Source organism: Culex pipiens, chromosome 1, assembly GCF_016801865.2.
Source record: "Culex pipiens pallens isolate TS chromosome 1, TS_CPP_V2, whole genome shotgun sequence".
In the NCBI taxonomy this organism is placed as follows: Eukaryota; Metazoa; Arthropoda; class Insecta; order Diptera; family Culicidae; genus Culex; species Culex pipiens.
Genome location: NC_068937.1, coordinates 79,397,635 through 79,423,477, shown reverse-complemented (window position 1 = coordinate 79,423,477; position 25,843 = coordinate 79,397,635). Strand labels below are relative to the sequence as shown.

Below are 25,843 nucleotides of genomic sequence, written 5' to 3'. Positions count from 1 at the left end.
AAATTTTATTAAAATTGCAATTTTCTTAAGGAATTTGTTGGAATTTCTTAATAAATGTATTTAAAAACAATTTTACAATGAGTTAGAATTTGGTAGAATGACTGAATATCATTCTAAGACATCAGAACAACATTCTCCGATCATTTAATGAGCCACAGATTGTCAGCAAGGCTACTTTTATTTGAAATTTTATTAAAATTGCAATTTTCTTAAGGAATTTGTTGGAATTTCTTAATAAATGTATTTAAAAACAATTTTACAATGAGGTAGAATTTGGTAGAATGACTGAATATCATTCTAAGACATCAGAAACACATTCTCCAATCATTGAATGAGCCAAAGATTGTCAGCAAGGCTACTTTTATTTGAAATTTTATTAAAATTGCAATTTTCTTAAGGAATTTGTTGGAATTTCTTAATAAATGTATTTAAAAACAATTTTACAATGAGGTAGAATTTGGTAGAATGACTGAATATCATTCTTAGACATCAGAACAACATTCTCCAATCATTGAATGAGCCACAGATTGTCAGCAAGGCTGCTTTTATTTGAAATTTTATTAAAATTGCAATTTTCTTAAGGAATTTGTTGGAATTTCTTAATAAATGTATTTAAAAACAATTTTACAATGAGGTAGAATTTGGTAGAATGACTGAATATCATTCTAAGACATCAGAACAACATTCTCCAATCATTGAATGAGCCACAGATTGTCAGCAAGGCTGCTTTTATTTGAAATTTTATTAAAATTGCAATTTTCTTAAGGAATTTGTTGGAATTTCTTAATAAATGTATTTAAAAACAATTTTACAATGAGGTAGAATTTGGTAGAATGACTGAATATCATTCTTAGACATCAGAACAACATTCTCCAATCATTGAATGAGCCTCAGATTATCAACAGAGCAGCTTTTATTTAAAATTTTATTAAAATTGCAATTTTCTTAAGGAATTTGTTGGAATTTCTTAATAAATGTATTTAAAAACAATTTTACAATGAGGTAGAATTTGGTAGAATGACTGAATATCATTCTTAGACATCAGAACAACATTCTCCAATCATTGAATGAGCCACAGATTGTCAGCAGGGCTGCTTTTATTTGAAATTTTATTAAAATTGCAATTTTCTTAAGAAATTTGTTGGAATTTCTTAATAAATGTATTTAAAAACAATTTTACAATGAGGTAGAATTTGGTAGAATGACTGAATATCATTCTTAGACATCAGAACAACATTCTCCAATCATTAAATGTGCCACAGATTGTCAGCAGGGCTGCTTTTATTTTAAATTTTATTAAAATTGCAATTTTCTTAAGGAATTTGTTGGAATTTCTTAATAAATGTATTTAAAAACAATTTTACAATGAGGTAGAATTTGGTAGAATGACTGAATATCATTCTTAGACATCAGAACAACATTCTCCAATCATTGAATGAGCCACAGATTGTCAGCAAGGCTACTTTTATTTGAAATTTTATTAAAATTGCAATTTTCTTAAGGAATTTGTTGGAATTTCTTAATAAATGTATTTAAAAACAATTTTACAATGAGGTACAATTTAGTAGAATGACTGAATATCATTCTTAGACATCAGAACAACATTCTCCAATCATTGAATGAGCCACAGATTGTCAGCAAGGCTGCTTTTATTTTTAAATTTTATTAAAATTGCAATTTTCTTAAGGAATTTGTTGGAATTTCTTAATAAATGTATTCAAAAACAATTTTACAATGAGGTAGAATTTGGTAGAATGACTGAATATCATTCTCTGACATTAGAAAAATATTCTCCAATCATTGAATGTGCCTCAGATTATCAACAGAGCAGCTTTTATTTAAAATTTTATTAAAATTGCAATTTTCTTAAGGAATTTGTTGGAATTTCTTAATAAATGTATTTAAAAACAATTTTACAATGAGGTAGAATTTGGTAGAATGACTGAATATCATTCTTAGACATCAGAACAACATTCTCCAATCATTGAATGAGCCACAGATTGTCAGCAGGGCTGCTTTTATTTGAAATTTTATTAAAATTGCAATTTTCTTAAGAAATTTGTTGGAATTTCTTAATAAATGTACCGTAATCTGGGGTGAATCGGGACTACAGTCTGAATAGGGACAGCAGTTTTTAGAGCACTTAAAGCTTTTAAATTTGGAAATGGATGTACACATTTTGTTGGCCTGAGTCTGTTCTAACCGAAACCAACCAGAAAAATCAAAATATTGTGCTCCAACATGGTTAAAAATGCTGTCCCAATTCGCCCCATGTGTCCCGATTGACCCCAGTTTACGGTATTTAAAAACAATTTTACAATGAGGTAGAATTTGGTAGAATGACTGAATATCATTCTAAGACATCAGAACAACATTCTCCAATCATTGAATGAGCCACAGATTGTCAGCAGGGCTGCTTTTATTTGAAATTTTATTAAAATTGCAATTTTCTTAAGGAATTTGTTGGAATTTCTTAATAAAAGTATTTAAAATCAATTTTACATTGAGGTAGAATTTGGTAGCATGACTGAATATCATTTTAAGACATCAGAACAACATTCTCCAATTATTGAATGAGCCACAGATTGTCAGCAGGGCTGCTTTTATTTGAAATTTTATCAAAATTGCAATTTTCTTAAGGAATTTGTTGGAATTTCTTAATAAATGTATTTAAAAACAATTTTACAATGAGGTAGAATTTGGTAGAATGACTGAATATCATTCTTAGACATCAGAACAATATTCTCCAATTATTGAATGAGCCACAGATTGTCAGCAGGGCTGCTTTTATTTGAAATTTTATTAAAATTGCAATTTTCTCAAGGAATTTGTTGGAATTTCTTAATAAATGTATTTAAAAACAATTTTACATTGAGGTAGAATTTGGTAGAATGACTGAATATCATTTTCAGACATCAGAACAATATTCTCCAATTATTGAATGAGCCACAGATTGTCAGCAGGGCTGCTTTTATTTGAAATTTTATCAAAATTGCAATTTTCTTAAGGAATTTGTTGGAATTTCTTAATAAATGTATTTAAAAACAATTTTACAATGAGGTAGAATTTGGTAAAATGACTGAATATCATTCTTAGACATCAGAACAACATTCTCCAATCATTGAATGAGCCACAGATTGTCAGCAGGGCTGCTTTTATTTGAAATTTTATTAAAATTGCAATTTTCTCTAGGAATTTGTTGGAATTTCTTAATAAATGTATTTAAAAACAATTTTACAATGAGGTAGAATTTGGTAGAATGACTGAATATCATTCTTAGACATCAGAAAAACATTCTCCAATCATTGAATGTGCCTCCGATTATCAACAGAGCAGCTTTTATTTAAAATTTTATTAAAATTGCAATTTTCTTAAGGAATTTTTGGAATTTCTTAATAAATGTATTTAAAAACAATTTTACAATGAGGTAGAATTTGGTAGAATGACTGAATATCATTCTTAGACATCAGAACAACATTCTCCAATCATTTAATGAGCCACAGATTGTGAGCAGGGCTGCTTTTATTTGAAATTTTATTAAAATTGCAATTTTCTTAAGGAATTTGTTGGAATTTCTTAATAAATGTATTTAAAAACCATTTTACAATGAGGTAGAATTTGGTAGAATGACTGAATATCATTCTTAGACATCAGAACAACATTCTCCAATCATTGAATGAGCCACAGATTGTCAGCAGGGCTGCTTTTATTTGAAATTTTATTAAAATTGCAATTTTCTTAAGGAATATGTAGGAATTTCTTAATAAATGTATTTAAAAACAATTTTACAATGAGGTAGAATTTGGTAGAATGACTGAATATCATTCTTAGACATCAGAACAACATTCTCCAATCATTGAATGAGCCACAGATTGTCAGCAGGGCTGCTTTTATTTGAAATTTTATTAAAATTGCAATTTTCTTAAGAAATTTGTTGGAATTTCTTAATAAATGTATTCAAAAACAATTTTACAATGAGGTAGAATTTCGTAGAATGACTGAATATCATTCTTAGACATCAGAAAAATATTCTCCAATCATTGAATGTGCCTCAGATTATCAACAGAGCAGCTTTTATTTAAAATTTTATTAAAATTGCAATTTTCTTAAGGAATTTGTTGGAATTTCTCAATAAATGTATTTAAAAACAATTTTACAATGAGGTAGAATTTGGTAGAATGACTGAATATTATTCTAAGTCATCAGAACAACTTTCTCCAATCATTGAATGAGCCACAGATTGTCAGCAGGGCTGCTTTTATTGGAAAGTTTATTAAAATTTCCATTTTTCGTTCTTTAAGTATTCATTAGCTATCTTTATATCTTTATGGGGTAGAACTTGATAAAATAATTATGTGGCATCATTTTGCAGCAGAAATACTTGCTACATGCTAGGAATAATCAGAACTGCAGATATATTGAACTTAAGGGTGAATTATTCTGTTTGATGGAGACGCATGGTAGCTCATTTTTTAACAATCTTTAATTTGCTCTAGAACCGTCATTTTTCAACTTAAGTATGGACTTTCATAGGTCAAATCGGGCTAGAATTTTCCAAGGAACACGATGCCATGGTCAAAATCAATATATAAAGTACTTTGAAAATTAAGTATAAAGAGAAGTACTACTTATAAGAAGTTTAGGAAAAATCTGATTGCAGATTCGTTAGGTAGAACGGAGGTAGACTACTTTGTATTACTTCAGAAGTTGATTTGACGTCGTTTTCTTGAAAACAGGTATCTTTCCAGCAGGGCAACGCTACTTATTGAACTATTGAGGTAGACTAAAAATCCTTCGAGGTAGACATATGTACCAATTTGGTAGATAACTTCTGCATACTTGGATTTTTGATTTGGCCAAATTGCCCTGCTGGGTGGATTGACATAAACATTACTAAGCATGAGTTTTATTGGTTTCAGAGTGCGAAGTCATTATTTTGTAAAAAATATGTACTCCTGGAGAGAAAAAAAAAAAGTTTGTTTACATCGTAAGAAAAAAGTGTTCCGAATTTGTGGATTTCAAGGGTCAATGTTTTTCTTTGAAAACTCGATATAAAATGTAAAAATGTACAGCCGGTCTATACATCAATCGAAAGATCGCAAGAAAAGCTTTCAAATGAAGGTAGAAGCGAATCATTAAGTTCAATTATCGATTTGCTATGATTTTTTGAACATTGGCCGATCTGTAAACTGTTCCGAATATGAGGGATGACTGTAAATCCAAAATTATGAACTGTTGAAAAATGATTCGCTCATACAATTGAAATCAAGAAACAATTATCAAAAACATGATATGCTTAAAATTGAATCGTCTACGAAACTCAAAGGCATTGTAGCGCATCAAAAGGAACCGACATTTTCGAGCCTTTTTATTCTTGAGCTCCTCCGTTTGTTTTCTCTTTTTGTTGGTTTAGATTCTGTCAATTAAAATTGGTAAACTTCTGATTGGCTTTCTTTGGCAGCCAAATGATGTCCACCTAATTTGGTACTACTGGTGCAGCTGCACGACGAACACTTCACTGCCTTAACCGTATGGTTCACAAACTCTCAAAGTTGTAATTCTTCGCTTTTATTATCCATCGTTGAGTAGATCGTACACTTTTCGGCATCTTAATCAGACAAAATCTTGTTCCGGAATGCCCAAATCCGACTCCAGTACCTGTACCTTATGAACTACAGATTGTCAAGGCAAACAGATTGGTCAATGTTTCTGGACACCAAACGTACTGGACACCAACCGCCCTTTACGCCCAGCAAAACTGGCAGTGTTGCAAGCGCAAAACCGAGGGGAACGACAGTAATCCATTGAGCTCTAATTGTGATGATTTCATGCCATTTTCTTAGATGATATTCGATTACACAGGATTTGATTGGTCGATAAGATTAAATAGATTGCATCGGATTTGGTCGGATTTGATCGGATTTGATACGATAAAATTACGTTTGGCTTACTTATTTTTTAACGTGTACGACATTTTGACGTTTGACCTCATGCCAAAATAGAGAAAGCGAGGGAAAAGTTTGGAGGCCAGTTCTATCAAAGAAAAAGCGGCGTGAATCTGTCCGGAGCAGGAGGAAGGCCACGGAACATTCTCTCGGGTTGCGCGTGTCCAAGTGGGCGGCCAGCGCCACGGAACAGTCTCTCGGTGGCAGGCAGGACGCGACGACGATTTCCGCCCAGTTTTCTTTGTGTAAGTTTGTTTGGATTTGATTCAAGAACCCTATGCTTAGTCGTTGACGATTGATTTTTTTTGCAGGATTGCGCGAGAAAGCCGTGTGAATCCGCCCGGAAGCTGTGAGCCACGGAACATTCTCTCGGGTTGCGCGTGTACAAGTGGGCGGCCAGCGCCACGGAACAGTCTCTCGGTGGCAGGCAGGACGCGACGACGATTTCCGCCCAGTTTTCTTTGTGTAAGTTTGTTTGGATTTGATTCAAGAACCCTATGCTTAGTCGTTGACGATTGATTTTTTTTTGCAGGATTGCGCGAGAAAGCCGTGTGAATCCGCCCGGAAGCTGTGAGCCACGGAACATTCTCTCGGGTTGCGCGTGTCCAAGTGGGCGGCCAGCGCCACGGAACAGTCTCTCGGTGGCAGGCAGGACGCGACGACGATTTCCGCCCAGTTTTCTTTGTGTAAGTTTGTTTGGATTTGATTCAAGAACCCTAAGCTTAGTCGTTGATGATTTTTTTAAGGTGCAGAACGTCGGACATCGTAGTACGAAAAGCTGCACATCGATCCACTGTGGAATGGACAATTTCTGGAAAGAAATTTCGCAAGTCTGCGGTCCTGTTTCGTCAAGGATACGGCTAATCCTCGAAGAAGTAGGCTACATACACTCTGGGTTAGCTCATTTAGAAGAAGCTGAAATCGCAGAAATCGAGAACGCCGTGCGGTCTTTCCCACAAACATCAGAGCGATCGGAAGCCGAGTGGCAGCAACTGCTCGGATTCAGGAAACCACTGAGACAGTTTCAGTTTCTGTTGGGCGAGCGGAGCTTGTTGAAGGAGGTGAGCCGTTGTGTGCGCGAACATGGCATAGCAAAATTTTGCAAGAAATTGCTGCAGCAAGATTCCGCTTCGAAGCCGGTTCCGCGTGTGCTGGAGCAAGAGAACGAGGCTGTACGGCGAAAGGTTGTTGAGTATTACGAGAGCATGTGTGTACACAGTTTAACAGTTTAAGTTTAAATCAAACTAATTAGTTTAATTTACAGGTGTTCTGACCAAGACAGTCAACATTTGTTGGCCTTCTCCTCGAAACTCCCATCCATGCAGGTCCGCGTGTCCTCCTTTGCCTTCCTCTATGTTCCTTGACAACGAGACCGCTTCAAATCCCGATACCATCTGTCAACTGTTTGCAGAGAAATTTTCCAGAATGTTCATCAATGAATCCCTTTCACCGCACGAGGTCGCAGCCGCCACAGAAAATGTGCCACCCTGCGGCAACGTTCTGGACCGACTCGTACTCGACGACCAACGAATCATGAACGCAGCTGCCAGATTGAAATCAACCTCATCAGTAGGACCTGATGGAATCCCCTCTAGTATCCTGAAAAAGTGCATCCAATGCCTGCTGTCTCCACTACGATTCCTGTTCCAGCACTCTCTCGACAAAGGGGTTTTTCCGGACCTGTGGAAAACTGCTTTCATGTTTCCAGTCTATAAAAAGGGAAACAAACGTGACATCGACAACTACCGGGGGATCTCGGCGCTTTGCGCCGTCTCCAAGCTGTTCGAGCTCGCTGTGCTCGACCTGGTGTTTTTTCACTGCAAGCAACAGATCTGCGCTGAGCAACATGGCTTCATGCCGGGACGTTCGACTACATCGAACTTGCTGACCTTCACCACCTTCCTGACCAAGGGGCTAGCTAGTCGAAGCCAAACCGACGTAATCTATACTGATCTCTCCGCAGCCTTCGACAGGCTCAACCATGACATCGCGATTGCTAAGCTCGAAAAACTAGGGTTTAGTGGCAGTTTGCTCGGTTGGTTTCAGTCCTATCTTTCCAGACGAACAATCAGTGTGAAGATCGGCGAATGCGTCTCGCTGCTATTCCTTGCCTACTCCGGTGTAGCGCAAGGAAGTCACTTGGGGCCTCTTATATTCTTGCTCTACTTTAACGACAGCAATTTTGTACTGGATGGACCAAGACTCGCTTATGCCGACGATTTGAAGATCTTCCGGTACGTGAACTCAACGCATGACGCTGAACTACTTCAACAGCAGCTGGACAAATTCGCTGAGTGGTGTGCCACTAACCGCATGACCTTAAACCCTCTGAAGTGTTCCGTTATATCGTTCACCAGGAAGCTCAGGCCGATCACGCACAACTACACGCTCCTCGGAACAACCGTCCCGCGGGTCGAATGCATAAACGATCTCGGAGTGCTGCTAGACGCGAAGCTCACGTACAAGAATCACGTCGCATACATCGTTGCAAAAGCCTCAAGACTGCTTGGTTTCATATTTCGTGCGACCAAAAAGTTCACCGACGTCTACTGCCTGAAGTCATTGTACTGCGGCCTCGTCCGGTCAACCCTGGAATACAGTTCCGTGGTGTGGAATCCCTGGTACCAGAATAGCTCGGAGAGGATCGAGAGCGTGCAGCGGCGATTCATTCGTTTCGCACTCCGCTTGCTTCCATGGAGAGACCCCCACCGTCTCCCAAGCTACGAAAGCAGATGTCAGCTTATCCATCTGGACTCTTTGGCTGTTCGTCGCAACGCCGCACGTGCAACCGCTGTTGCCGACCTGCTCACATCAAGGATTGATTGCCCCTCCCTACTCGGTGAGCTGAATCTGCAAGCTAGATCTCGTGTGCTGCGCGGAGGTGCCTTCTTCCGAATCCCACTTGAAGCTGCCAACTACAGTGCACACGGCTCCATCATCGGACTTCAACGGACCTTCAATCGAGTAGCCTCAATTTTTGATTTTAATGTGTCACGTGATGTTTTGAAAAAGCAATTTTTGGAGTTTTTTAGATGTAATTAAATTATTATTGTGTAACATAGTCACAGTATCATTGGGGTCATTGGTGGCCTGTTGATACTTAATAAACAAACAAACAAACGAGTATGGACTTCTGCCGATCTCGAATGTCCTCTTTGCTCGACCGTTTTGCTGATCCGTCAAGAAAGAACTGGGTCGTGGAAAATTTCTAATTTCACGGCCCATATCCGAAAGCATCATTCCGATCAACAGCACACGACGACATCGGTGAGGGCAAAGAAGAAGCGACCCAACAACAGGAACGATTCAAGTGGGCCATACTACAAAAGCCGGCATATTAACGATCAACCTTCTGGCAGCTCCTATTCCGGAGACTTTGTTGATCTTTGTACAGAAGATGACCAATCCAACCGCCAGCGCGAAACTTTGTCGAGTTTAATTATCGAAGTTTTCCAGCAGAAGAAAGAACAGTGGGAAGAAAATCAGTATTTCGAGGAGCATCAGCAGCCCGAAGATCAGCAGCAGCTCGAAGAACCACAACACTTCGAGGACCAACAGCAGCTCGAAGAACCACAGCACCTCGAGTATCAACAACAGGTTGAGGAACAAGAACAGGTCGAGGAACAAGAACAGGTCGAGGAACAAGAACAGGTCGAGGAACAAGAACAGGTCGAGGAACAAGAACAGGTCGAGGAACAAGAACAGGTCGAGGAACAAGAACAGGTCGAGGAACAAGAACATGTCGAGGAACAAGAACAGGTCGAGGGACAGCAGCGAGAAGAACAAGAGGAACTGCAGTGGGACGATCACCTGCAAGATAAGCACGAGCATCAACAGGGTTCAAACTTTTTAAACTAGATGGGCACTACAATGCGGCCGAAAGTAGTGCCACCGAAAGCTCGGCCAATTCCACAACGTTGGATCTTCTAGTTGAATGCCACAGTAGACTTGCAAACCGATCTGCTCAGGGACGACGATACAATGCCAAGGAGAAAGACTTCTTCACTTATCGATACATTCAGGGCGGAAAAGTCATGTACAACTTTGAAAATGCCAATTCAATCTCGCCGAACGTACGCACCGTGCAGCGCCATTTAAAAACCATTAGCCATGGAGTAGAACCGGACCATTTGCGAATTGCAGATTTTCTGAACTTTTTAAAAAACAACAACCTCCCGAAAGTCTTCGTTCTCAGTGAAGATGCCACGAGAATAAGTGGTGGATTTGGGTACGATGCTTCCCGTGATCAGATTTTCGGTCTGGTTCCGCCAATGGATCAGCATGGTATGCCCATGAAGATGTTTTTCCCCGCTTCAACGCCAAACAAAGTACTCGAGTACATAAGGGACTATCCAGTAGGACGGAATCTCTACGTAACAATGGCTCAACCGTTGAAATCTGGTGCAGCGTCATTCTGTCTTATGTACACCTGCAGCGACAACAAGTTCTGTACCGAAGATGTGCTTCGTAGATGGGCACATATTGATGAACAATGTGCAGAGAACGACTTGGACCTGGTTTGCAGAGCAGCCGACGGAGATCCGCGCATTGTTCCGGCAATGCTGATAGAAATGGGCATGCCATTTAGTGGCGAAAATCCGTTCGGATCGTGGTACGTGGCCAAGTTTGCAGTCCGTAAAATTTGTATGCAAGACCCAACACATGACCTCAACAAGCTGAGAATGCGTCTAATGAAAGTGGAGAAAAGACTTATCCTCGGTAAGTCTACAAAAATACATGTAAAAAAAATTGAAAAAATTTAAAATTATAAAAAAAATTAAAAATTTTAAATTATTTTATATGCCACATCCCCGAAAAGACACTTCCCCTAATAGTCATTTCTCCGGATTCCATTTACCCGAATTTCCCGTTTCCCCTAATCGTCCACATCCCCGAAAGTCATTTTCCCGAATAGGCCACAATCCCGAATGACACTTACCCGATTAGTCATATCCCTGAACTGCCGTTCTACGCATAATTGTCCCATGTCAGTTTTGGACGATTTTGACTTTATGACATTTTTAAGTTTAGTTTGATGTGTACTCTAAGAAAAACACATAAAATCTGGTACTTTGTTCGGAAACTCATTAAAAACAACACCAAGTCTGTTTGTCCCATCGTTAAACTTCTACGCATAATTGTCCCACCTAGTATTTTCTTGCACGGAATCATTAGTTTTACGAAGCATTATGTCTTGTTCACCTGTTGGATAGCAAGAGAATCATAAATAAGGGTGATAAACTACTAACTGGGGCGATTAGGGACACATAAGGCGATTATGCGTAGAAACACAGAAATCGGTCGAATAATTTCAATCGCGTTTTTCTCAGTTGCACTTTTTTGAACATGGGACAATTATGTGTAGAACGGCAGTGAATGCCATTAAAATTTTCAGAAATTCAAAAAATTTTAAAAAATTTCAGAAATTTTGTAAAAAAAATTAAACAAAATTTAAAAATCTAAAGAAATTCAAAAGTTTTAAAAATTCAAAAAAAATAAAAAAAAGCTTAAAAAATAAAAATGTTTAAAACTTACAAAACATTCAGAAATTTTACAAATTTCAAGATTTTTAGAAATTTCAAGATTTTTTAAATGTTCAGAAATTCAAAACTTTCAAAATTTTTTAAAAAGTTTCAGAAATTTCAAAAATATCAAATAATCAATTGTTAAGGGCATTTAAGAGGGCGTTTAAGAAAAATTAGCAGAAGAAACATAAAACTAAAAATAATGATGGGCTTTTAGACGTGCTTCGATTTAAAAAATCGCCAAAAATCAAATTCATCAAAAAACTCTTAAAATTTTAGAAAATTTTAGGGGTGGGAAGTTTTAATTGTCTAACGTAACTTTGGCAATGCTTTAATTTTTTTTAAATAGTTGAAATTTGTTAAATTTTTGATTTTTTTCAAAAACTTTAAAATCTCTACATTGTTTAAAAACTTTGAAATTTTTAAAATTTTGGAAGTTTTGAAATTATTGAAAGTTTTGAAAACGAGCTTCAAACCCATGTCGAGATTTTCGATGGTAGATCGAGAAATTACGATCGAATGATCTCAATACTCACTACTTTAATATTAAATTTAAATATAAATTTCTAAATGACTAAAATATAATAATATAATATAATATAAAATTTTGAAATTCCAGTTTAAATTCTATTTTTTAATTTAATTTTAATGAATATTCTAAAATTTTAAATTTCTATATTTTGTTTTTTTGGAGGTTTAGCAGCTTCATAGTTTTTTAGTTTCTGAATTTTGGAATTTTAGATGTTTTAGATATTAAGATTACTTTATTTTAGAATGTAGCATTTTAGGATATTAGAACAAAACAATTTAATAATTTGTGGGTTTAGAGTTTTTATATACAAGAATTTCGCTTCAATTTGTGATATTATTGTTCACACCTATAATCTTATTTTTCTGAGTACAATGGTCCTTTGTACGACCGAATAGGATTTAAAATGGATTATTTAATTAATTTAAAAAATCGCAATCAAGCACTCGGACACCTAGTTTCGAGTAGGAATAAGCGAATAATTTGATTATGATTTTCAGTTTCTAAAATTTATTTCATTCAATTCAGTATTTTTCTAAAATTTAAAAATTAAGAGTCTTAGCATTGATTTTCTTACTATTGAAGTTTAAAATTCTTAACTTTCTCAAATTCCAAAATTCTATACTTTAAAAATTATTAAATCCTTAAATTCTACATATGTTTTGTTCAAAAATTGTAAAATTCTAAAAACAATTATCTTAATATCCAAAAATTCAATAATTCTGAACAGGAATTTATGTGAATTCAGTCAACACCATGATAAAAGATACCATTTTGAACATTTTTTTATTATTTCTAGGCAACCTGACGATATCCAGTGTACATCTACGAGAACTGATGAAACTCAACCGGGACATACACGGATTATTCCCATCAGATTTGAGCTGCGTGGATAAAATGAAGTTTAGACCGGTGGAAAAATTAATTCACCCACGAGTCGCTGATTCACTCCGTTTGCATGTTCCGGATGCAAAAGGAACTGCTGTTTATTTAGACGTGATGAGAATGTTTAAATTCGCGATTAAAAGCTACGGATGACAACCAGATGGCGCCCTAGTTCGAATGATGTTGTTTTCTTACAGTTCTGTCAAACTCACGCGAAAAGTAAGTTCATTTTTTTAATTTTGTAAAAAATCACTATTTATGGCTAGAAAAGTGTAATTATTTAAGCGCATCAATTTGGAAACAATCCAATTGCTCTTCTCAAGAAGAAATTATTTCGATAAGTGTTGTTTTTATCACAATATTGGTGTTGCAGTTCTGAAAAATGAAGTGCATCATTCCCGCATGCCGGAACATCGAAACACAAGATCGTAAATTCTTCAGAGTGCCCTCGACAGGACACCACACGTTTCGGCGATGGAAGGAATTTATGCAATTATCTGGAACCCGGAGTGAAAAAATATGCCAGCAGCATTTTAAGGAGACAGATTTTCAGATTCGTTAGTATTTTTATTCCTTTACATAACCTCACAATCTAACGTAAACTTACCAACATAATTTAGGTTGCCGGATCGGGTTGAAGGAAAGTGCTGTTCCATCAGTGAAAATTCCTTTGCTCACGCCTAAAGTGAACCCGAAAGGAGTATGTTGCGTCAAAGGATGTACCACAAAGAGGAGGACAACTCTACAACCGTTTCCGACCCGGCTAACCATGTTTCGGCGGTGGAAACGAGTTTTGGGAATACCAAATGATATGGCTGTGGGAAAATTCAAAATTTGCCTGCGGCATTTCAAAGTGCAGGATCGTTGCAAAGGTAATGAAAAGTATGTTTTAACTAAACATTATGTCAACGTTTGTTTATTTTAGTCACTTCTACCTACCTTAAGTCGAATGCAATCCCATCTAGGCAAATTAAGAAATTGCCAAAACGTCAGAAAACCTCACAGGTCACAACAAAGCCTCCGCTGTCTCATCTTTGGGATCACAACTACTGTTTGTTTTACAAACCTAAATCAAAGACCAACAACATTTGCTATGTGAGCGGATGTTATTCTAGAGTGAAAAATGGCACAAGATTACATCGATTCCCGGCCAAAGGAACTAAGCGGTTTAAACTGTGGCTTAATCTGCTCAAGTGTCGTTTAATGCCCACGAAAAACTCGAAAATCTGCAGCAATCACTTTAAGCAGACAGACTATCTTCCGGGTAAGTCAATCAAATTGTATTACTTTGTACATTTTTTTTAATCATACAAAATTTCTTTGTAGGTGGACGATACTTAAAAAAAAACGCGATACCTTTACCTTTTCCCGTTGGTTTAAGTAGACGCTCGAGCTCGATGAGTACATCTTCAGGTGGCTCTGGTTCCGAGCCGGATGCTGTTATCGACTCATATTCATCGTCCTCTCATCATGGCAGTTTCGAAGAGCGCGGAGACTCCATCCTGAGCGATGTCGACCAAGATGACCAGCTGTCCTTTCTTAACAGCGAGAACGACCAAGAGTTCAACCCTGGGGAAGGTTGCTCACGGCAATTCCAGCCGGATGATTCGACTCATCAATGCACAGAAGATTTGCGTGAAGATGATGCTGGCCTAGATGAGAACAATAACACATACAACGAAGCAAACTCAAACATTCGCAAAAGCGATCAAATGATCTTAACAGATCTTCTAGTTACTGACAAGGAAGTTAACACATGGACTGGTCTGTCTTCAACTGATCAGTTAACTGAAATCTGTCTGGCAGTTCGCACATTAGAGAGCAACTCATTCCCGCGAAAGTTTAAAATGCATGCACCTTTCATTTGAGGCAATCGCCACACTGTTTAGGATTTCTGGCCCAACAGTTGCTAACTATTTTTCGCATACTTTACAAATTTTATCCCTCATTTTGAAAAAAATCATTTATTGGCCGACCAAAGAGGAATTGAGACAAAACGTGCCTCTTTGTTTTCGAGAACATTTTTCAAACGTAACTGTAGTACTAGACGCAACAGAAATTCCCATAGCCACCCTAAAATGTCTCAATTGCCGAATTGCATCATACTCTAATTACAAGTCGCGGCGAACAGTGAAATTCTTGATAGGCGTATCTCCGGTAGGGCTAATTACATTTGTTAGTCAGGCTTACTCAGGTAAAAGTTCAGACAAATTCATTGTGAATGAAGAGAAGCTCATGGACCGCTTAGAGGCCCATTCAGATGAGATAATGGTGGACAAGGGGGTATCAATCGAATCAGAGTGCTCAACGAAGTGCATAAAGTTGCACATGCCACCATTTATGAAGGGAGACAAACTAACACCTCAGGAAGCAAGCCGAAATGAAGCGATAGCGCGTGCAAGAGTGCATGTCGAAAGGGCCATTCAGAGAATCAAAATTTTTGGAATATTTTCGAGCACTATTAATTTGTCTATGCTAGGTAACATTAACGATATAATGACTGTTGTCTGTGGCATTGTAAACTTAAGTCCACCGATATTAAATGATGATAAGTTTTGATCTGTACGCATCAATGTGTTTTTTTTCTCCAAATAACGAAAAGAGAATTGCATTCTTTTTCCTCTAGTGATGTGGATGGGGCCATCCATAAACCACGTGGACACCTTAGGGGAAGGGGGTGGTCTGCGAATTGGGTACCGTAAACTGGGGTCAATCGGGACACATGGGGCGAATTGGGACAGCAGTTTTAACCATGTTGGAGCACAATATTTTGATTTTTCTGGTTGGTTTCGGTTAGAACAGACTCAGGCCAACAAAATGTGTACATCCATTTCAAAATTTAAAAGCTTTAAGTGCTCTAAAAACTGCTGTCCCTATTCAGACTGAAGTCCCGATTACAGATTACGGTACTAAAGCCCTTTGTCAATTTTTTTGTACAACGGTTAAAAACACGATTCAAAACCATTTCTGATCACTTTGTATCATTTTTATGAAAAAAAAATATTGACAAGACAACATTTTTTCGATGGATCAACTATGGTCCCCTTGGAACGAGCTGTCAAGTAGGACCTTTTCTGTCAAGGAGGGCCGTGAAGTTATTAAAAAAAAAAATGAATTAAAAATCAATTTTAAATCCTTTGCGGTCGTTCAAAGGGTCTCAGAAAAATAAGCTTCATCATTAGGAGCAATAATATCGCAAATTTAAACTTAATTTTAGGACCCAATTACAAAAATAGGTCCACTTGATTATTGGATGGTTCCGAGTTGATCGCGAGCAGTGTGACCACGGGTTTGGTTTTCATGTTTAATGATGATTTCGGGAGTCCATATTGTGATGTGATAAGTGCTCATTATTTTCATCATACAGTACTTGTTCGGTAACTGGGCTGAGAACGTAGCCCAGTCACCGAATGCTGCTCGCTAACTGGGCTGACCGAAAAATAACGAGGGGACCACCGATGCATAATATGATGAAATATAAAAATAAAAGTTACACAAATTTATTTACAATGTTTATTTTTATTTTTTCTTTAATTGTGACTTGAAATAAAATAAAATGTCGGAAAAAGTTTTATCTATTTATTGAACATGATTTTTGCATCTAATAAACCCTCGGTCGTTTCGGTGTGTTTTGTTTTTTGACGTTTGTCGCCAGTTATCGAGCGCCTGTTTTTTAGCATAACTTTTGAAGTACTTAACTAAACTTTATAATTTTCAATAGCGATTTATGGGACCCCAAAACGGATCGAATGAGACCAAATCGGTTCAGCCAGTGCCGAGATAATCCAGTGCAATTTTTTAAATCAACATCTCGCCACACACACAGACATTTGCTAAGAATTTGATATTGAGTCAATATGTATACATGAAGGTGGGTCTAGGAGGTCAAATTTAAACACCCAAAAGGCCATGCTCTCTTAGAAACAAAATTTTAAAATGTAAAAAATCATCAACCAATTTTGATGAAACTTTCAGACCAGGTCCAGTTTTTAGTCTAGTTTCAAATGAACTTTGAGTTGGGTCAGAATATATTTTATATATTCTATAACCTTTTCAGAGCCAGTAAATGTTTTTTGACATGTCGCATTATGGGAATTACAGATAACATTTTTCTACCATGAACCATGTTCCGGGTTCACCGGTTCCAGGTGGCCAAATTGTCCGGATGGTCTCGGAAAGTCTTTTGAGTGATAGCATTCATCTTTTCAGATCCAGTAGATATTTTTTGACATGTCGCTTGACATATTTCTGTGACTTCAATATTTTGTCCCCCACGGTTGTACTACGGAACCGGTTCCGGTGGTCCCAGGTCTATGTGGAGGGGTCATCATATGCCATATACGCATAGGAGTATTTATTTTTGATAATACTTCAGTTTTTTCCACTAAAACTTTATACTGTTGAAGAAAAATATTAAGTAAACATAAAGTGACCCCACTGGCCCAAACAAAGGTATCCCAAGGGAATCTGCGATAAATCCGGAACAATCTGGAATTCTGACCCAACTCAAAGTTCATTTGAAACTAGACTAAAAACTGGACCTGGTCTGAAAGTTTCATCAAAATTGATTGAATCCAACCGGAGATATGATTTTTTACATTTTAAAATTTTGTTTCTAAGAGAGCATGGCCTTTTGGGTGTTTAAATTTGACCTCCTAGACCCACCTTCATGTATACATATCGACTCAATATCAAATCGTTTTCCGAGTGATTTCATAGCCTTTCCTCAGTAAGGTGAGGAAGGCAAAAAAGGGGTTATGTGTGGTGAGTCACCCAAAACATCTTTTACGCAAATGTACCGACGTTTTACTGCTCCATCCGATAGAAGGCGTGGTCAGGCTTTGAAATGTTTATTCAAAAACTATTAAAAACAATTAGTATTGATAAACAAAATTAATAAATCAATAATTTAAAATTTCTTTTAAAAAAACAGAAAATTAGATTTTTTCAAATTCTAATTCTAGAAAAACTAAAATTAAAAAAATATAAAATTATGTAATTATGAAATTTAATGATGTTTAATTATGAAACTATGAAATTATGAAATAAGGAAATTAAGAAATTAGGAAATAAGGACATTGAGAAATTAGGAAATTAGGAAATAAGGGAGCGTTCTTTTATTACGTAACGCAGTAGGGGGGGAGGGGGGGTCGGAGGCCGTGTTACGCTCAATACAAAATTTCTAAAATTTGTATGGAAATTTTGTTACGAGGGGGGGGGAGGGGGTCTAAAAGTCCGATTTTTCGCGTTACGTAATAAAAGAACGCTCCCTAATGAAATAAGGAAATTAAGCAATTAGGAAATTATGAAAATATGAAATTATAAATTAAGGAAATTATGAAATTGTAAAATAAGGAAATTAAGAAATTAGAAAATTAGGAAATCAGGGCATTAGGAAATTTGGAAATTTGGAAATACGGAAAATCTGTCCTTATAGATTCTGCATTTTGAGATTCGCCGGGATTTTTAATATTATTTTATTGAATTCAAAATCATTAAAATGTTTGTAACTTTCAGTCGCATTCAAAAAGTAAAATTCAAATTCTTTGATTTTTTCATCAAAATTGCAAACAAGCACCGCGGGATGAAAAGTCAAATGACACTTTCCGTTTCTGTTACTTTTCAGCTGCGTACCGCTTGAGAAAAATCTTTTCGTGACCCTTTCCTTGACCATTCCTTGGGCGTTTTTTTTTGTATGGAGTTTTGCGTTCCTTCCGATCTGCGTATCAGCCTTGAACCTAGAAGTCCAAAGGATTGAATAGGGAGAGCACCCAAATCTCTTTTAACTCCTTAAATCCTTCCACACCAGGATTCGAACTGACGACTTAAAAATTACGATACCAACCGCCAACCAGCGACTCTTGTTTGGTGTATTTATTGTTTGTACTTATACGGGGGAGAAGACTCCTACGGGCCAATACGCACCTCCAAAGAAAATGGATCAAAAAATTGCTTTACGAACCGCGACGACGTTTACTTCTCCATCCGATGGGAGGCAGGAGCAGATGGGAATCGAACCCATGATAATCCGCTTACAAAGCGATCACAGTAACCATTCATCCACGCCTGCCGTGAAGCTAAGCACCCAAAGAAATCGCTCCCTCTTCTTTGTTCTGCTGTTCGTAAAGCTATTTATCGACTTCTTTCTTCTGGAGCTGCGAAAAGCGCTGCACTATTTTAAAAATTCTAAAAAAGAAAAACAAAAAAATATAGTTTTGGGTATTTTATTGTTTTCAGATTTCATTGATAAAAAAAACAGCTAACATTATTACGTATTACCGTTTGTTAATTTTTTGAGCATTTTCTCGAAACATAATTTTTTGAGTCCACTCACTACTACCGATACAAATTCTTTATCAAATGGTACTTCTAGCAACTGAAATTTATCATCTTTGGCAGAATATATAATAAAGTGACTGATAATACAATTTAGAATGTACATATTAATTTGTACCTGACAATAATATACATGAGCCTATTCAACTCAAAGTTTTCACTATTTGGGCACTTTTTAATGTAACTGTTAACGGTTTTTGATGTAAGAATTTCGACAAGTGTCGCTTCCTTATTCATGGGACATTTAATCTCTAATATAATGCCAGAGGATGGATCAAACCCATCCGGCGAACCAGCAATCCAACCCTCAGTCGGGTGAATTACAAGTCCACATTTTTTCACATTAGGGTTCTCGCGCCGATAACATGCAAACACCAACGGTTCGGTATCTTTTCCATGTTTCGTAGCGGCCACCTTAAGAGCTTTGACTTCCCAGTACTGAGAAATCTTTTTCTCCCAATCAGGATTTTTGTTGCTCAAATATGTGAATAAATTGTAAGCGGAACTCGCGGTGATTCTCTTAGAACGAAGGATTTTCCACAAATTGGTATTTTGCTCTTGTGTTTCAACTGCTAATTCTATGACTCGTGGCAAGCTCAACCGAATATTCCTGTTGTAATATTCTTCCTCAACTTGCAGTATCGAATAGGCAACGTTGAGCACGACGGATGAAGGTTTGGTTAGGTAACTTTCGAGTTCTTCCATTGTTAGGCAATCACTTATCACTCCTTGCATGGCACGATTCGGATAAATTTTTGGAATATTTAAGTATCTACCAGAAGTATGCTTAAATATGGCAGAGTTTTTTGACACTAAAAAAAATAACAATTAGTTTCATCATATTAAAAAATAACAGAAATAAATACCATTTAAAATTCGTGAGAAACTTGTTTTCAAAATGTCTTCGAGGGTTTCAACATCACTGGTATTCAACGGTTTTTGTTTGGGAACACAGCACATATCTGAAACGCGCTTGGCGTCCCATTCTGCCCGTTTCTCGCTTTTAGTTGTTCCCCACGCTTGTTTAATGTCAGTACAAGACATGTACTCCAGCATGGGGTCCCTGTGGAGTGGAGAAAGAAAAAAAATAATTGGAAATCATCACTCTAAGGGAAAACATTTACGAAAACATCAACATTTACAATACCGTTACCTGGGGCGAATCGGGACTACAGTCTGAATAGGGACAGAAATGGATGTACACATTTTGTTGGTTTGAGTCTGTTCTAAATCAAAATAGTGTGCTCCTACATGGTTAAAACTGTTGTCAATTCGCCCCATGTGTCCCGATTCGCCCCAGTTAATGGTACTAATGTAAATCATTGTTAAAACTACTGTCCAAATTTGTCTTTTTTTGTTGAACTGTCGCAACTCGTATTTAGTCAATATTTATACATAATATACATACTTTTCTAAGTGCAAAAGGCATGCAATTACATGTTTGCATTTCTGCGTTCCTGCCCTGCAGGAACATTTAAGTACCCAACCGGATATATCCGTTCCGAGCTTCAACACAACCTCATGCGGTTTCTCCCTGGGATTAGAGCTTCTGGTCACTCGAGCAACAACTTCCCTCCGACCTAGCCGATTGATCGTGTAACCTATACTCCGCACATGGTTGGCATCAAACACGGCACTTCCTTCCTTGAGCGGCCGAGATGCCTCACCGATGTAGTCAATAATATCTGCCAGGGACACACCAAAATCCTCGGTCGAATGCTCCGCTCCGAAATCTGGAATTGATTACATAACCTATAATTTCAATTTGTTTTTTCGATCGATTATTTCTCCAAAAGATTGTAACCAATCCTTTTCATTTTTGGTACCAAAAGAAAGAGTTTAAAAAGTTCTACCTGACGAATCCATTTTTTCTTCAATAATTGCAGTTTTTTAATATATATTGTTAACAGAACTCCAAAAAACGTTTGACACGCGTAAACAAAACAAGCTCAAGTCATTCTTCGTTTAGTTCCAGTTATGAAATATGGAGGCGCTGTAGGTATCTCAGAGTTTGACGTTTGGGCGCCAATCGGCATTCATGGACGCTGACTTGTCCCCTGAGCAAAGAATATTCAACGCTTGGTATGTTCAGTTAACATTTAAATTCTTCAAAATCAATAACATTATCTGTTTTGGTTACAGGACCTGTTTGTTTTTCTTTAGAGCATGGAGAAATTCATCAATTACAAAGCGAAAAACGGTTGAAAATTGTATCACCACGAACTGTTACTGGGGGATCGAAATCAATGCCCACGCCCTTATCAACTTCACCGTGTTGTGCAGAGAGAAAAACTACGAGTTTGATATAACCTTGCTGCAAAGCCAAACCTGCGAGTCCTTTTTCCGAGCAGCCCGATCTTTTACCTCGACTGAGTCAACTGTCGTAAATTTCAACATGCAGACATTTGAATCACGTCTAAACCGAATCGAGGCAAGGATTGGGATTATGCACAGCAGAAAAGACGATTTTATATTTCCGCAGCTGAGAACTATCGACGAGCAGCAACCAGAACGAGGACTTCCGTCGGATGCAACAATTATAGAAATTGTTGAAAAAAGTCAAGCTGAGGCAGTTCGTTTGCTGAAAATCTTCGAGCTGGATAAACCTGACTTTTCAGAAAGCATTTATATCAGGGAACCGAAAACCAAGCGCGGCGACAATGCCAACTTTGAATTCGTTGCTGTGCCTGAACATTTCGAACAAGAAACGGGCGTGGATGTGTTCGATATAGAAGAAATCAACATGAACATTTCGTCAGAGCTGCACGTTAAGGACTCCAAGGATTGTAACAGTCGCAACACATTCAAAATTAGAGATAAGAGTGGAAAAGTGGTTGATGTCAAAAAATCTACATTCATTTGGATGTTGAAGGAAGATGTTGATAGTAGAGTTTCAACGGATCGGGTTCACCGATTCAACGAGAAGAGCAACAAGGAACCAATTGTGTTGGTTCACGAAAATCAAATCCGCGAAAACGTTGTTGTTGGAGAATGGCTTTTAATTAAGTTCGATAATTCATTCTTAGTAACTAAAGTGTACCAGTTTACATACTTAAGTGGGAAGCGGAAAGCATATTCTGGACTGACGGCCCCGGTCGAGGCACCTGAAGGCGTTGATAGGAAAGGAATTAAACTCAGAGGAAACTTTTTTGATTTGATCTACATAGAAGGTGAATACCGGTTGGAAATGGTTGAGAAAAGTGAAAAAATGTGCGTAGGAATTGAAAACTATGTATCCCATCTGGAAAAACCAAAATTCACCTCACAAGGGTTTGTTATCTACTCTGGAAGATCCGCTGATTACCTTAGTTCGAAGATTGTTTAGAAAGAAGCACTAAACACTAACAAATACATACATAAAAGATATACATAAACAAAACATTAAACTGTTCTTTTTATTATTCCCATCTCACTTAATGGCTCTTCTGCTATGGTATTTTTTATATATTTCTGTGGCATTGTCCCATTTACATTGTTTTGTTTGATTTGTCATGTAAATTGTTACTGATTTTACTATAAGAAAGGCCTTTTTTTTTTTTTTCATCTCGATTTATTATACTAATGTTTATTTAGACTCTTGAACTTTTTCAAAATAAGAGAAGAAATTTGCATGAAAAAGTGGTTTTAAGAGGATAATTGCTAGATTTAATGACGGAAAAACGAGCGCGCAAAACTCTCTTTTGAAAAATATCTGCGTTGTCCCGTCACGAGAAGAAGTATATCGTTTGTTGTGCGCTATCTTGTGACATATACCATTTTGGTCGAACATGAGTCGATGATGACGTTTTGCTATACTTAACAAACACTACAAGATGCATTAATCCGATTTTGGGAACTCGCTTCCGTTTCTCGGATGTCGCAAAACACATTTGTGACATAGACCATTTTATCATACACGTCATACATGTTGTTAGAAAATGTGGAATTTTTTAAAAAGATAAACATATTTGTGTTGATACTTATTTTTTTTTAAAGCATTTCCATCTTTTGATTTTGAAAATATTCTGATTAAACCATTGATTTAAGTCTTCTTTAGTTTGTATGGGAATTCTGTGCACACTTGTGACACGTAGTACAATTTTATTTTCAAAACACACTTGTGACACGTGCTTTTCAGATTTTTGTTTACATAATTTGCTGTATCTTTTAACTGCACTCAAAAAAAAATGAGTTCGCGTACACGTGAACAGCGTTCATGCCAACGGGAACCAGGAAGAAAACTGTTCATCTTTTATAGTGCATTGCACCAAGAAAGTGAACAGTTTTCTTCCTTGTTCCCGTTGGCATGAACGCTGTTCACGTTTACGAGAACTCATTTTTTTGAGTGTGGTGTAACCAGATTAGTTGAAACTTGGAGCGTTTGTTTGGCGATAGTATACGAACCGATTGCTTCAAATAGTTTGACTCAATCATTCATAGTTTTGAAATTATTTACACTCAAACTTTAAAAATCGAAAAATCGAAAAGTTCCAAATGGTCATTGTCAAAGAGAGTTTTGCGCGCTCGTTTTTCCGTCATTGAGTCTAGCAGTTATCTTCTTAAAACCACTTTTTCATGCAAATTTCTTCTCTTATTTATGTTTTTGAGTTTCAACTAAACTTTACAAAAAAAAAAAACTTATTTCACACTTAAACTCTCGTCCTCAAAATTATTCCGCGAGCTAACAATTTAGCGAAAAATGCAAAGTGCAACACAAATTTTTTAACAGTGAAAAGATATCCATCCGTCGCGGAAAATGTTTTTACGAGGAAAATGGCGTCATGTTTTAGCACTTGTTGGGCTACGCCATCCGGAGAGAGAAAACTTAGTGGTGTTAGTGTATCTATAATTTTCTCTCGCGAAAATAGTTGTGAAAAAGCAGAGTACAGAGAGAAACAGTTTTTTTTGCCGCGCGCTCCTGGCTCCTCGCTCTTCCCGGAAAAGAAGACACTTGAGAGCCGAGAGAACATGCTGGACAGTGTTGGTGTTGGTGTAACGAAGGCGGCCAACAACAGCAGCTTGACGCGCCGATTGCGGAGGAAGTTGCAGCTTGAAACCCGCATGGCGCTACTGCTTCGGACCCGGTGAGAGCGTTCCTTTTATGTTTTGCTTTGTTTCTCTTCTTGAATGGTGTTAGTGTGAGCAAGCGAATGTTCGTGATTACGATGTGAGAGAATGAGTGATTGGCTGTATGTGTGTGTGCTTCTCTTCCCGAATACCACAGTTGACTCACAGTAGAGGTCACAAACTCACAGATCGAATCCGTGTCAAATTCAATTTTCGTATTTTGAAGTAGAACTACGCCGCGTCTTTTGAAATTTTATTTTTTATGCTTTTTAACAGTTCACGTCGCGTTCGTTGCGGAAGGTTTCCGTTGTCGTCGTTCGTTTTACCTCGTGTTTGTTTGTTTTTTGCCTTTCTTCGGTTAATTGTTCGGCTAGAGACACCAATGTTGCTATTGCTGAAAATAACAAATGCACAATATATTTTCCCGGCGATTCAGTCTTTCCACAGCCGGCTGTCTAAGAATGAATCGATTTTAATTTAACACCAAATTTTCTCTTACTATTTACTCGATACAGCCGGCTGTATGAGTTTAAAACCTACTTAAACGTAAAATTGAAAATATATAAATCATTATTTTCCTCAGTACAGCAGGCTGACTGAGTATAATAATCTATTATTATAAATTTATAAATCATAAATCTTTAAATCATCCACATTACTCATTACAGCCGGCCGTATGAGTTTAATATCATAAAACATAAACCACTTTTTATCAACCCGCAATACCTTTCGAGGTATATCCTAGGGTCCTACCTTTCTACTAACATTGAGTCCAAAACCTCCCTACAAACATCTATACCACTAAGGTGACGCAGGGATCCTTGCGCACTTTAGATAGGTGTTTACTAACATTCCTTCCGCTCCCCAAAGGATAGCTTAGACCCGGCAAGGACCCCCTTATGCACTGGGCTGTATTACACACTCATCAAAAGATGAAGACATGGTATCTCCCGTGTTGGATTATTGTTCCGGATGAGGGTCTAACACAGCCACACCAAACAGTGGGATAAGCGTTGTGGAGCCATCCGTGGATAGGGCGTCCTAAAATGCTAATGCTAATGCTAATGTTTATTTAGACTCAAATCAAACAACCCATAATTATTTAAAATATAAGTTCTACTTGGATACGCTATTTGAAACTTTTTTTTAATGATTTTTAACAGTATTTAGATTGAAGACCAACTAGAGCAGCGATTCTCAACCTTCTTCTAGGCTGGTACCCCCTGCCATGTAAATCAAGTAGGCCCGGTACCCCCGTTGAGAATCGCTGAACTAGAGGATTGCATATTCTGGACTGACGGCCCCAATCGTGGCACCTGAATGCGCAAAGGAAACTTATTTGATTATTTAGATTGACAAAATTGAACATTAACAAAATCCTCTCAAATCATAGCATCGTCTCGTCAGATTCCTCACAACTTTTGTTTCTTCATTATTGTTTTAAACTAGGCACAAGTGAAGAAATTCAGTCCTTAGTGTGGCTGCTTTAAGACATCGTCCAACTTTACCAATTTCCGGTTGTCCTCAAACTACTCTTTGTTGATGGCAAGGTTTACTGCTTTCCATTTCCAATTCCA

At 37.3% G+C, this 25,843-nt stretch overlaps 4 protein-coding genes across 5 annotated transcripts; 3 read left to right on the top strand and 1 right to left on the bottom strand.

Annotated features, from left to right (window-relative positions):
• The first annotated feature begins 6,280 nt into the window (after positions 1 to 6,280).
• Positions 6,281 to 9,041, top strand: LOC128092434 (uncharacterized). Its single transcript, XM_052706234.1, has 4 exons — positions 6,281 to 6,410; positions 6,478 to 6,631; positions 6,692 to 7,152; positions 7,210 to 9,041. The coding sequence occupies exons 3-4, from the start codon at positions 6,746 to 6,748 to the stop codon at positions 7,307 to 7,309; spliced, it is 507 nt and encodes a 168-aa protein (XP_052562194.1). The 5' UTR covers positions 6,281 to 6,410; positions 6,478 to 6,631; positions 6,692 to 6,745; the 3' UTR covers positions 7,310 to 9,041.
• Positions 9,042 to 13,447: 4,406 nt separating this feature from the next.
• LOC120430417 (uncharacterized) lies at positions 13,448 to 14,886 on the top strand. Its single transcript, XM_039595518.2, has 3 exons — positions 13,448 to 13,756; positions 13,810 to 14,148; positions 14,211 to 14,886. Exons 1-3 carry the CDS (start codon positions 13,654 to 13,656, stop codon positions 14,750 to 14,752), a joined length of 984 nt encoding a protein of 327 aa, XP_039451452.1. The 5' UTR covers positions 13,448 to 13,653; the 3' UTR covers positions 14,753 to 14,886.
• Positions 14,887 to 19,052: 4,166 nt separating this feature from the next.
• Positions 19,053 to 22,086, bottom strand: LOC120430419 (uncharacterized). Of its 2 annotated transcripts, XM_039595519.2 has the most exons (4): positions 21,074 to 22,086; positions 20,629 to 20,953; positions 20,087 to 20,283; positions 19,053 to 20,032 (listed from the first exon to the last, which is right to left on the bottom strand). In XM_039595519.2, exons 1-4 carry the CDS (start codon positions 21,084 to 21,086, stop codon positions 19,314 to 19,316), a joined length of 1,254 nt encoding a protein of 417 aa, XP_039451453.1. In that variant the 5' UTR covers positions 21,087 to 22,086; the 3' UTR covers positions 19,053 to 19,313. The 2 variants fall into 2 exon arrangements, with proteins under 2 accessions (XP_039451453.1, XP_052562264.1); XM_052706304.1 differs by having other exon boundaries at positions 19,769 to 20,283.
• Positions 21,259 to 24,873, top strand: LOC120430420 (uncharacterized). The gene has a single exon (XM_052706302.1). The coding sequence runs from the start codon at positions 21,259 to 21,261 to the stop codon at positions 22,543 to 22,545; it is 1,287 nt and encodes a 428-aa protein (XP_052562262.1). The 3' UTR covers positions 22,546 to 24,873.
• The last annotated feature ends 970 nt before the right edge of the window (positions 24,874 to 25,843 follow it).